The sequence below is a fragment of the Pollachius pollachius genome (genome assembly GCF_949987615.1).
Source record: "Pollachius pollachius genome assembly, contig: scaffold_378, whole genome shotgun sequence".
Classification (NCBI taxonomy): Eukaryota; Metazoa; Chordata; class Actinopteri; order Gadiformes; family Gadidae; genus Pollachius; species Pollachius pollachius.
Window position 1 is genome coordinate 5,001 of NW_027641679.1, and position 13,438 is coordinate 18,438.

A 13,438-nucleotide genomic window follows, 5' to 3' on the forward strand; every position below is an offset into this window, starting at 1 on the left:
CCGGAGAAGGGAGGGAGGGAGTACCACGTAGTGATGCGTTGTTCGTGGAATTCCTCCACCCAGACCGTGAGCAATGTGCTGATGCAGGGATCAGGGGTGGAGGAGGAGGAGGAGGAGGAGGTGGAGGAGGTGGAGGAGGAGGAGGAGGAGGTGGAGGAGGAGGAGGAGGAGGAGGAGGTGGTGTTCAACAGAGCGAGATGCAGAGAGGAGTCACCGAGCATGAAAGTGAACACGTAGCACAAACCGGCCCGGCAGAAAGGATGGCTCTCTGCGTATCACTGCTTCAGCACTTCAGCTCCTTTCTGTTATATTGTAAACATGTGGTGCAAAGTGCATTCGATTTTATTGCAACACATTGTGCGTGTGTGTGTGCGTGTGGGTGTGTGTCTTCGTGTGTGCGTGTGTGTGTCTCCGCAGGGCCACAACATCTTCTCCAACCTGTCCTCCAGAGAATACAGCGATCTCATGCAGCTGCTGAAGCAGTCCATCCTTGCCACGGACCTCACGCTTTACTTTGAGTACGCAGCCCTACCCCCCCGATGATAAAACACACACTCTAAATCTGTGAAGGCATCTGCCTGCGTGCGTTTCCACGGCGCTGTGACGCCGACTCTACCTTAATAACTTATTTATGACGCGTGATTTATTGACTCCGCACCTACTGAACTAGTTCCCATGCACTGTTTACACTGTGAGGATGGCGCTACCCGGGAAATAGACCCACTGTGTAACACCGCCCCCTAGTGGACGTGATGTGACTTACACCTAACCACCACCTGACTTACACATAACCGTTGCTCTTCTCTCGCTACAGAAATAGGAATACGTTCTTTGAGCTGGTCAATAACGGAGAGTACAACTGGAACGTGAAGGCCCATAGAGACATGTGCAGGTGACACATTATACATTTTTAAAATATAACAAATCAACAAATATTAAATATTCTGTTAATTCTTCATTGATTTTAATATTTACTTTTCTAATGAAGATTGTTGTTCAAGAAGCCAAGATGCAATGCAAAATGAGCAGAGAGTGTTACCTTAACTTCTGTCATCTCTCTCTCTCTCCAGATCCATGCTGATGACGGCTTGTGATCTGGGAGCTGTCACCAAACCCTGGGAAATATCACGCAAGGTAAATAAAGTAATAAAATAATGAAAAGCCTCGACCTGTTGGTGAATGTGACGTTGTATGTTGTTAACCGACGGCCTTCCCCCGACTCCCTCGGCCCAGGTGGCCGAGCTGGTGACCAACGAGTTCTTCGAGCAGGGCGACAGGGAGAGGTCCGAGTTGAAGCTGACCCCCTCGGTGAGTTCGATAATCCATAATCGATCCCTTGTTAGTAAGTGATATGACGAGGACAGACATTTAAATGGGTTCAACTTGCAGAAGATCTATTTGAACGCACGATACGATTTACTGTATCAACGGGAAAATAATTTCAATCCGATGAAATGATTATCATAAAAAAATTAATCGATTCACAGCTTATTCGGCAGCACAAAAAAAAAATACATGGATTGGAAAACTTACAATAATGAAAAATGACAATGCATTACTTACCCATGCGCATATAGTACCCAGAAGTGGTGATGATATCCTGTCTCTATTCCTCGAGGCTCACCACACCAGCGATAATACAACCGTTCACCCAGCTCCAGTAACTCAGAAAACTAAAGCTGTAGATGAACTGCCGGCTGGAAAACTTAAACGTTCTCTACCAAGAACCATCCAGTTATCATTTCCCCTCTGCCTCGGTTTACAGCATATTAAGAACATAACGCAATATACTCTATATTTGACTTGTAACAACATCACTTTGGCTTTGCAATAAAAACAAAGAAATGAAGGATGTTTTTCTTGCCGAAGTAACATCGTTGGAGTGTATTGTGTATTATTTAAGTGTTAAATCTGGACTTTGAGGTATTACTATATTCAAATAACGATACTCGAAAGAGATTTTGTTCTGAAAGAAGATGTTTTGCTTTCTAAAATTTAAATTGTGCTCATTATGTCCTCAAAGAGCGATTGCACAGAAATAGCAATTTGGCGTGTGTTAGATTTAAGGAGGGGTGTGTGTGTATGTGTGTGTGTGTGTGTGTACAAAAGTATGTGAATATGTGTGTGCCTGTGTATGTGAATGTTAGTGTGCGTACATGTGTATGTGAATCTGTGTGTATGTGTGTGTGCATGCCTGTGTTAGTGTGTTTGTGTGCGTGCCCGTGTTAGTGTGTGCGTGCGTGCGTGCGCCTGTGTGTGTGTGTGTGCGCGTGCGTGCGTGCGTGTACATGCCTGTGTGTGTGTGCATGCGTGTGCGCCTGTGTGCGTTCGCCTGTGTGTGATTGGTCTTTGAAGGATAAACAGTGTTTATCCGGGTTCCTTAAGAGAGGGACAAACAGCGGCAGTTTTGTGGGCAATTACTGGCTGTTGACTAATCGGCCGCGGCCACATTGGCTGCTCCTGTGAAGTAGCTAATGCGCTAGCCCGGGGTGCTGCGCTCGTGTCAACCTTTATCGCTCGCTGCGTGGGCGGCGGCGAATTAAATATTCAACTTGTAAGCCCTCGCGCCGCAACTATCTCTGAAGGCGCAGCGGCGCAGACCTCTGAAGCGCTCACTGCAGGAGCGGAGCGGGAACAACAGCCCAGAAGGAATGAAACGAAGCAGCTAGTCTTTAACGCACGCACGCACGCACGCACACGCGCACCGGACACGAACGCACACAGACACACTGTTGGTAATCACTTGGAGGAATCTCCACTCTTCTCTGTGTGTTTGTGTGTGTGTGTGTATGCTTGTGCATGTGTGTATGTGTGTAAGTGTGTGTGTGTGTATGTGTATGTAAGTGTGTGTGTGTGTGTGTGTGTGTCTGTGTGTGTGTTTTTTTGTGTGTGTATGTGCATATGTGTATGCTTGTGATTGTATGTGTGTGCATGCGTGTATGCTTGTGATTGTATGTGTGTTTTGCGTGCGTGTGTGTGTGTGTGTGTGTGTGCCTGCATGTGTGTGTGTGTGAGGGCCAGACCCGTAGCTCGGAGCCCGACTCCAGACTATTATGTGGCCCGACCTCTGGCCCCTGTAAGAAGACGATGCCGTCGTTATGTGGTGGCAGTGCTCCCGTTGGCCCCTCCAGGGGCCCTTCCAGGGGCCCTTAGGGCTGTGGAGGCGTTAATGTTCTCCTGTCCCGACGTTCCAGGCCATCTTCGATCGCAACCGGAAGGACGAGCTGCCGGGTCTGCAGATGGAGTGGATCGACGGGATCTGCTCGCCGCTCTACGAGGTGAGCTCAGAGCGTTAACGGTTCTGTTACGGTTCTATTAACGTTCTGTTAACGGTTTTGTAAATGCTTCTGTTAGCGGTTCTGTTAACGTTTCTGTTACGGTTCTGTTACGGTTCTGTTAACGGTTCTGTTAACGCTTTTATTAACGGTTTAACGCTTTTATTAACCCTTCTGTTAACAGTTCTATTAATGGTTCTGTTAGCGGTTTTATTAACCGGTTCTGTTAACAGTTCTGTTAATGGTTCTATTAACGGTTCTATTCACGATTTCTATGGCATTTACTGTGTTCTTCTTCTACATTATCGGTTTTTATTTCTCTCTTTATTCGCCGTCCCTGCACCTACGTTGTGTGGCCTTGCATCTCGTTGGCCACCTTGTAACTTCTGAAAGGATATAGAAATAAAGTGTAACATTATTATTATCATGATTATGACTATGATGACGGCAGAGCTCACAGCTCACTCATCCTTGTGTCCTGACTCTTTCAAAGCTCAGGATACAACAAACGGAATGTGCGTGTGTGTGTGTGTTTGTGTGTGTGTGTGTGTGTGAGTGTGGGTGACACACAAACACACCCACACACACACCCACACACACAAACACACAGACACATGGCCTCACACAGACAAACACACCCACACACGGCCACACATACACGCACACGGCCACACACACACAGTCACCCAGCCTCACACACACACACACACACACAGACACACACACACACACACACACGGCCATACACACACAACCACTCACACGCATGCACGCACGCAGGCACATACACACACACACACACACACACACACACACACACACACACACACACACACACACACCATCACTCGTACTTGGCATTGTGGTCGGACAATAGCGAGGAGACGGGAACGTTGGCGTTGCCGCGGGCGACGTCAGCGCACAGATCCCTCGGCCTCCCTCGCGCGGAGAGATTCAAGCTCACTTCCTGTGGAGATCAAGGTCGCTGCTGAAGGAGCTGTCAGGAGTTTAAACGTGCGTGACGGACAGGAAGTGACGTCAGGCGATTTAGAATCAGAAGGAGGGGCCTTCCTGCCCTCCCTAATCATCTGTTTGCGTTCGTGTGAGACCCCCCCACCTCGCACAAAGAGGAACACACCGGACTGGGAGACCACAGCATCGTAGCCGTCTCTGCTGGTACTTAATGCACACACTTATTGTATGTTATACGTCCTGGCACTAAAAAAACTAGTACTGAGCATCGTGTAGCATCTTATCCTAGCTATCTGTGTTGTATACGGGGGAATGGGTTAACCTAGCGAAGAAATATGTCAAAGGAAGATAATTTACATTTATAATCTGTAGTTATAATAATGCATTTGTAGTCTTGGAGTTGAGCATCCATGTTTTTCCGACTTGGTAGCTCGAACACACGTAGTTCGGATTATGACACGTTCGGCCTTTCCACCTCCGGCCGAACATAGCGTAAAACCGCACGTGTTTGTGATGTCCTCTGCCTGTCTAGTAAGTGGGCTGGTCATGTGATGGTAGCGGATCGGTGCATAGACTTGCATACTCGCCGATACCCAATACTGCATTTTAGGCAGTATCGGAGGAATTTTCCGAAAGTGGTATTGGTATCGGTGTCGTAACAACTCTAGATTCCGATAACGGAGGTTTTAGCGACGCCAGGAGAGACGGTTTAGGATGTTTGATCGCCCAGACCGGAGTGTTCCTCGGTGATCTCGAGGAAGAGGAAGAGGAAGGGGGATTCAATGTGTTGAAGGAAGGGTCCTGGATGGCTGTTTACCGCTGCACACACCGTCGTGCCTCACCATCTCTGCAGCGTGGCGTGCTGTGATGCAATGAGAATGCAGATATTAGACTAGCGTGCAGACGTGCACAGGCCCGCGCACGCATGCACACACGCACACACATACTCACATACTGTACTCGCACACACGCACACATACTCACACACATAATAACACACACACACACACACACATATTCACATACTTGCTTACTCACACACACAAAGAAACACACACACACACACACACACACACACAGGGTTGCCAATTAAGAGCAGAAAGCGGAGGGATAGACTAGAGGAAGTTCTTCAGATGCACCATGGTCGTTCTTTTTTTCGTTCTTCTTCTTCATCTGTGGAAGGAAAAGACCCCCGCACGCGCACACACACACACACACACACACAAACACACACACACACACACACAGATTCTCACATATCCCAACACACACAAGCGCACGCACATACACACAAACACACACACACACAGATTCTCACAGATTCTTACATACTCCCACACACACACACACACGCACACACTCACACACACACACAGATTCTAACATACTCCCACCCACACACACACACACACTCACACGCACACACACACAGGTTCTCACACACACCCGGCTCTTGATCCCACTGATGTGTTTCCTCTGGTGGAAGCCCGACCAGCGTGTGGAATATTAATGTCGGCGTTACGTAACCGCCCGTCTTCAAAGCCCCCCCGACGTCACGTGACAGTGTCCGTCGCCGCCCCTCCCCGGCTGAGCGAGCAAGGGGGGGGGGGGGGGGGGGGGGTAGAGAGGTGTTCCCCCAGCAGTGAATCCTCTTTGAGTCCAGGACTCGACACATCTGGGCAGACGAGGGGGGGGAAGCAGGTAGCTGCTGCACGTTCACACACACCGTTTCAGAACAAGTAAAGAAATGGTGTGGCTCTGGCAGCATCACGGTATGGGCCTCGTTATGAAGGGGCGCCCCCACAACACATGCTGCACTTTCATCCTCTCCGCTCTCACACACACGCGCGCACACACACACACACACACACACACACACACACACACACACACGTAGATGTGGGCCCACGCACACGCCGAACAACGAGGCTGTTATTGTGACATCAAGGTGTGAAGGCATCAGAGGCAGGGAGCAGAGCAGTATATTATAACTGGGGGAGGTTAAAACGCAGGCTTCTCCAGTGTGGTGCTAGTGGTTTATCATCCCATAATGACCCGTAATGTCCCGATTGAACCAACATTGGAATCGTGTTCCACATTCATATGAGTGTGGGTTAAACCAAGGGTGATATTGTCTACAGAGAGATACAACAGTACTACAGGAAATGTTAACCCCTAGCCGTGAACCACTCTGATTGTTTGTTGTTGTTTGTGTTTGTAGGGGCGATTTCTGAATTTCATTGCATCCGAAATTGTCGAGCATCTGTTGCAATTACGTTTGTTTTCATTTTTAAAAGGCATTCGCCACACACACGCATGTGGGCACGCACAGACACACTCACATGCACGCACATGCATTCACGCACACACACACAAACACGATTGCTGTTATCCCTTCACTGCTTTTGGCGTCCGGACTTATGGGATGTGAAAATACGAAGTGTCAATGATAAAACGAAGCACGACTTAATAGAAATAGACAGAAGAATACGATTAAAAAAATCCTGAGAAACAGAGTTCAGTGCCGACCTACGCTCTTTGTCTCCCTCCCTCTCTTCTTCCCCCCTGCAGAGGGACGAAGAGTAAGTGAGTTGTGTGCCGGGTTGTGTTGTGAGTGGGAGTGAGGCGCGCACTCTTGATTAGCATACGAAGCGCGGTAATGAAATGAGAGGTAATTACAGGCCGCTTCCTCCCAGCCGATGGATTAAATGTAAAGGAACCTAAACACAACGCCACAATAATGGACCGTAAATAATCCTGCTTTTGTCTCCGCTGGAACCTCATTAAACGGTGCGGGAACGCTTGGGTTTTCCTCCGGAGAAAAGACATAAGGGAGAAATCCTAATCAGTTATGGTATAGCCGATGTACACCTGTCTAAACCCGGGCTTCTCCAGCTGTGTGTTGGCACCACATCTGGGGGGAGAATAGTGCTCTAAAATTTACCTGGAAAAATAACTTGATTATGATTGATTGATTGATGGGTTTAAAGAAGAAGTTAAGTACACTGTTAATGTCAATGCATTAAGGCTACTTTAGTGCATTGTCATGCACTAACCCTATCCCTAACCCTAAAATCAAACCCTAACACCACCCCTAACCCTAAAACCAAACCCTAACCCTAGCCCAAAACCCTAAAACCAAATCCTAACCCTAACACCAAACCCTAACCCTAAAAGCACACCCTTACTTCATACCCTAACCCTAAATCCAAACCCTAACACTATCACCGAACCCAAACTCTAACACCAAACCCTAACGCTAGGTGTTAGGGTTAAAGAAGAAGTTAAGTACACTGTTCATGTTTGTTAAGTACACTGTTCACCAAACCATATCCCTAGGTGTTAGGGTTAGGGTTTGGTTTTAGGGATTGGTTTTAGGGTTAGGGTTTGGGTTTAGGGATTGGTGTTAGGGTTAGGGTTTGGTGTTAGGGTTAGGTTTTGGTTTTAAGGTTTGGTGTTCGGGTTAGGGTCTGGTTTTAGGGTTGGGGTTAGGGTTTGGGGTTAGGGTTAACTAAAACCCTAGGGTTTTAGTTAGAGGTATCCTTAGTGCACTGTAATGACAGGGTACTTAACTTCTTCTTTGCCCCTCTTCTATTGTCTCGCCATTTCTCTCTCTGTCTGTCTCTCTCTCTCTCTCTCTCTCTCCCTCCCTCCCTCTCCCTCTCTCTCTCTCTCTCTCTCTCTCTCTCTCTCTCCAGACGCTGGTGAAGCTCAATCCCAAACTCCAGCCCATGCTCGACACGATCCAAGTCAACAGGTCCAAGTGGGAGGAGCTTAACAACGAGAGGCAGTGTGCGCCCCCTTCGGAGGCCCCGCCCCCTCCCCAGGCCCCGCCCCACTGCGGTGGTGAGAACACCGCCCCCTGCAGCCCCCCGCTGGTGGACGCCGGTATCGCGCCCTGCTGCGGCGCCGCCACCCACATGGCCGCCGGCCCCTCAAGACCCGCTAGCTAGCTAGCTGGTGCCGGCGCGGCCCAGGCCACATCTTTTAGCTGCTCTCCTCTCTAACGCGGCCTGCCGCTCAGTAGTAGTAGGCTCTGCAGTGCATGCAGAGGTTGTTGGGCTCCGCCCCCTCACACTCGCTTTTGCTTCTAGGTGACGAGGAGGATGATGATGATGATGATGATGACGACGAAGAGCTTTGTTCTCACAGCGCTACCGTTGTCGTGAGTTTTGAGGCTCGACTCTGTGTGTGTGTGTGTGTGTGTGTGTGGCGGTGTTGGTGGAGGAGGGTGGAGGGGGGGGGAGTCTCCCTGTCACCCTCAGCTGCGTTTTGGTGTGACACCCGGGTAACCGATGACATCACACCCGGGTTATGGATGAGTGGTTCCTGGTGGGTCCACCGTGCCCCGGCCCCTCCCCCTGAGGGCCCCCTGACCCTGTCCTCTGCAGAGACACACCCCACCCACTTGGGGCTCTCACCCACGGCATGGAACGTCTGGGGGGGTCGTCCAGCGTTCACACTGTTCTGTTTGTTGTTGTTTTGCCGGTCATGTATTCGTTGCAAGCGTTTGGTTCCCCGGGAAGCCGTTTTATTCCACTTTGTGCTCGTCCGGGCATGGGTCGTAGTGCGTTCGATTGAAAGAGACGTTATATGCAAGTCCTGTTTTTAGATGGAAAGCCTGCAGCCAGTCTGCGGAGTCTCTTAGAGGGACGGGGGACGGGGGACGGGGGACGGGGAACGCTTGCAATGCAAATCCTCTCTCACTCTCTCCCTCTCTCTCTCTCTCTCGCTCTCTCTCCCAGGCCCTCTCTCTCTCTTCCTGTGCCTTGTGTTAGGATACTTCTTCTGAAAGATGCATGGCTTTCCCACATTGTATGGAAGTCCATATTGAAACATGATGTGTTTTTAGTTATTTTGTAGTTTGCTAATTTGAACCTTGCAGTCGCCTAGTTCCCATTTAGCCACAGACCGTCCGAGAATCTCTACATCGTTCTTTTAGCTCTGAAATTAGTCCTCTGTTCAATTGATAAGAAGTTAATTATGAATCACAATCCCTGCTCTTAACTCTCTACCGTACACTATAACAATATTGCGCATTGACAAACACACACACACACACACACGCGCACACACAAACACACACACACAGACACACACAAACAATGTGCCTTGACAGAGATGTTATGGTAATATCACATTCATACTGCATTCATAATCATGCGAAGAGCCACAAACGACTCCTTTATGTCATGTTTGCCCGCTATAACAACAAAACCACTTTTGATATGCATTCTGTGATGAAGTTCTCCCTGTAAGTGGTTCCTCAACCCTCGTTTGCAACTTCTGTCACTGACTCTTTCTGGCACCCATACTTGTAGTTCTGAAGTGCCCATGTCGTCAGAATACTTTATTCTAAGTTTCATTTCGGGAACAGCCTAAGAATTGCGTTGTGGCTTTGTTCATTGGAGTTTAAAAATGTCCCTGTGCACAGTGTGAGGCATGGATATGTGTGCTGCTGTATTTTAATTAAGTACCTTATCAAAGTCGACCTCACATTAGAAATGCATGTATTTTCTGTAGTATTGATTTCAACCTACTGATATGGATGTAGCAAATGTGAGCCAACAAATACCTCGTATTTTTAAATATTTCTGGTAAAGATTATTTATTTGAAATGCATGACTCAAATTGTATTGCATCATGGTTACGTAAATTATTACTATTGCCGTTATATTTTTATATTAGGTTGCAAAAGTGGCCACCTATTACTTGATACTGTCTTTTTGCAATGTTATCTGCTTATTTTGTTCCTCCATTTATTTCTGTTAAGGAATATAGTTTGTTTATCAAGGCAATGGGAGAAACCTATGGCATGGACTGTGCAATGTTTCTGTTTCGACTTTAAATTATTAAAACAAAATGCTGCTAAAACAGTAATTCCTCGATTTTCTTACACTAGAATGTGGTTTGCGCACCTGGATTCATAAACGGTGCACTAACGCCCCCATGTGGTTACGCACTGCATTACCGCGCTGGCGCAGCTGCAGTGTCTGCTTAGTGGAATATTCCATCGCCTCCGCTGTTCATTCAGATTCACTTGGAGTAGCAACGATCACTGTTCATTGAGAGAACCATGCGCATATTCAGTCACACTTCAGATGTCAGAAACACACCCATTCACAGAAAGGATTTAGCCACACAAATCCAATCATGAAAAACGAATGCCCTATGCAGCTAATCTCCAATCCTTCGGGGAGATGGGGGCCCTAGCTTTCATAGGTAATTCATGTATTCAGGTGATTGCGAGCAGTAAACTCGGGAGAGGTTTATAAAATGGCTGCATGTTTAAGTGGTGCTGTTGCCGACCCATTGACGTCAGCAGCAGAGCGTGGGCTGACTGCGTGGGTGGAGATGATTCCTATGGGAGCGTGTGTGTGCGTGTGTGCGTGTGTGTGGGTGTGTGTGCGTGTGTGTTCTGACAGCAAGCAAAGGAAAGCATGTTTCAAACCACTGGATTACCTTGAGCTGTGCTTGGTATTATTGAGAAATGCTGCAAATGTGGGGTGTGGGCTTCCGCCATGAAGCAATCTCTGGATTAGTTTTACACTTCATAACATTACTGGTCTTTGTTGCACCACACTCTTCCTAATTTTGACAAATGTGACATTTTAGCACATTCTAGTAGGTAATCAATTAGAATCTTTTAGTCATCAAATCTTTCTAATCACCTTTGGGATTTGATCTTATTTCCAGTGTTTTTGATGCATTCTCATTGTTGCTATTTGCTGTATACTAACATCAACGACCACATTGGAAATGAGTCCACACTGCGGTTTCTAGGGGCTATAGTATATGTTTGGTTTTGTATCGCTCCTAATACAATTACTCTTTCTTCCAAAATATATAAAATAAAATAAAAAATGTGAGAGACTGCAAGACCCGCCACTGAGAAGCTGAACAAGTTGTTTTATTTAAATTTATTGCACAAACAGCATTGACAAAATGTACGTGAAATGTTAATACATTATTTTTTTATATCATCAGTAACAAAGGGCACATTCATGAATAATCCGAATCTTAAACTCTTAACAAAACTATGAAAGACGCCGAGAAGACCCTGAATGCTCGACACTTGGGAAGGAGACGAGATAAAGGGAACCGGTTTGGACCGGCGCCAGGGGCCGCACACAACTCAACGCCGCGGGCTGGACAAGCGCCAGGGGCCGCACACAACTCATCGTCGCGAGCTCCTTTTCCCTCGATAAAATTTACAAAATAAAAAAGTTCTCTAATGTGAAAAAAATAATAAAACATCTTTGACTCACATTAGTGAAACTTTTGGGGAGGAAAAATACCCTGTCTAGTATCAAACTGTAGTTCAGTCTTTCAGAAAACACACACACACACACACAGGCACACACACGTACAAACAAATACACGCACACAGTAACACACCAACTGCACAAACGTGTGGAAACTGGTTTTAGTTTCTGAGTGATTTCAGGACCACCGTCGATTTCACCCTTTAAAACCACGTAGTGTTTCAGAGAATGACCTAGCACATCATAACAACGACTCACAAACGGCAACACATTTACAATTTCAATATAGGTGTCACTCACTGTCTGCACGTGTCAGATAAAAAACTAAAAGTTAGCTTGGCGAGTTTCTCAACGTACAAACAGATGCGTGGCGTGTCTGCGAGTCGTGAGAAAGAGTGTTGAATAAAGTTTCTGTGTTGGCGTCTTTGGTTCAACATCAGCACTGAGATTCAGAGGTCTAAGAATTGAACGGGCTAGGAGTGTGAGATGGTCCACAACACTATGGCTTTTTGTCCGACAAACCTTCCAGGTTACAAACCATGCATGGGTAAAGCTCCCAATGCACGGTGCAAACCGAGTAAACATACATCTAGTTCATCTGTGGCAGTATATACTCTTTCTAGTAAGACTAGTCTATCAAAGTTTGGCTGGGGGTGGTGGGGACTGCAGTGCCATGGACGTACCAGTCGAAGAGTTACCGGTATACGGTAGAGTTACCTGTATACGGTAGAGTTACCGGTATACGGTAGATCTACCGGTATAAGGTAGAGCTAGCAGTATAAGGTATAGATACCTGTATAAGGTATAGTTACCAGTATAAGGTAGAGTTACCAGTATACGGTAGAGATTCTACCTTATCAATCTCATATCAGTAGCGATACCATTACACGGTAGAGTTATCAGTATAAGGTAGAGATACCAGTCTCTCTCTCTTATCAGTAGCGATACCATTATACGGTAGAGTTACCAGTATAAGGTTGAGTTACCAGTATACGGTAGAGGCACACACATACAAACACCCATAGAAACAAACCACCTTTTGGAAAATAAAAAAATGCACATACGGCTGACAGGGAGATCAGGAAGTGACTGGGATCGGAAGGACGAAACACGATGGTGATTCAAATTGATACAGCTATCTGTGGTTGTTGTTGTTGCTGTTGTGTTGTTGTCCAGAGCCAGGGCAGAACGGCACAAGGTTGAGTTCAGGAGACGAAGGCAGACAGAGATTTAGAAAAGGCACAGAGCTTTAGAAAGCATGGATCTAGAATCTACTGCTAGAGTAGTGACTATACACCGACACCACGAACGCCACATAACAAAATAGCTTTTTTGTATATATATCTATAGATATATAGATATATATATATAGAGAGAGATAAAAAAATAATAAAATAAAATGAAGTTGGCATGGATTTTTTTCACATACAAGCAAACATAAATGGTAATATTGCATCTTTTTTTCTGTCGTATTAACTGTTATGAAAGGACACTTGAAAACAACAAAAAACGGTAAACGGTTAACAGAGCGGAGACTCCTTCCGGGGCCTCCGTCGAGGGAACGATTGTTAACAGCAGGAAAAGCGCGAAAATCACGTTAAATAAATCGGGACACACATGGCGTGAACTCATTAATGGCACAAAGTTAGTCGTCGACGCACAGGGGAGAAAAAAAAAGATTTGCGGTCCTTAAAAAAAATAAAAACAAAATCAACAGGAAGTGAGGCGTGGAGCCGTCCGCGGAGCGCCGGGAGCGGATGAGGACCTAGGGGAGGCCTTAGAGGAGGTTCCCGTTCCCGAAGATGTTCTCCGGGTCCACGTATTCCTTGACGGACCGCAGCATTCCCAGGCCGACCTCGGAGACCGTCTCCCTCATCCACGCCTTGCGGAGCTTCCCCACTGGAACACAACACAGGAACACATCGT

At 46.9% G+C, this 13,438-nt stretch overlaps 1 protein-coding gene across 1 annotated transcript in view; it reads left to right on the forward strand.

Moving 5' to 3' along the window:
* Nucleotides 1-8,841, forward strand: part of LOC307091508 (dual 3',5'-cyclic-AMP and -GMP phosphodiesterase 11A-like) — an 11,190-nt gene extending 2,349 nt beyond the window's left edge. The window contains exons 2-7 of the mRNA XM_079759140.1: nucleotides 418-518; nucleotides 815-892; nucleotides 1,071-1,134; nucleotides 1,234-1,308; nucleotides 3,195-3,278; nucleotides 7,946-8,841. Coding sequence (XP_079615266.1) covers nucleotides 418-518; nucleotides 815-892; nucleotides 1,071-1,134; nucleotides 1,234-1,308; nucleotides 3,195-3,278; nucleotides 7,946-8,200 — 657 coding nt within the window. The 3' untranslated portion in view covers nucleotides 8,201-8,841. The remainder of the gene's footprint in view (nucleotides 1-417; nucleotides 519-814; nucleotides 893-1,070; nucleotides 1,135-1,233; nucleotides 1,309-3,194; nucleotides 3,279-7,945) is intronic.
* Nucleotides 8,842-13,438: the final 4,597 nt, after the last annotated feature.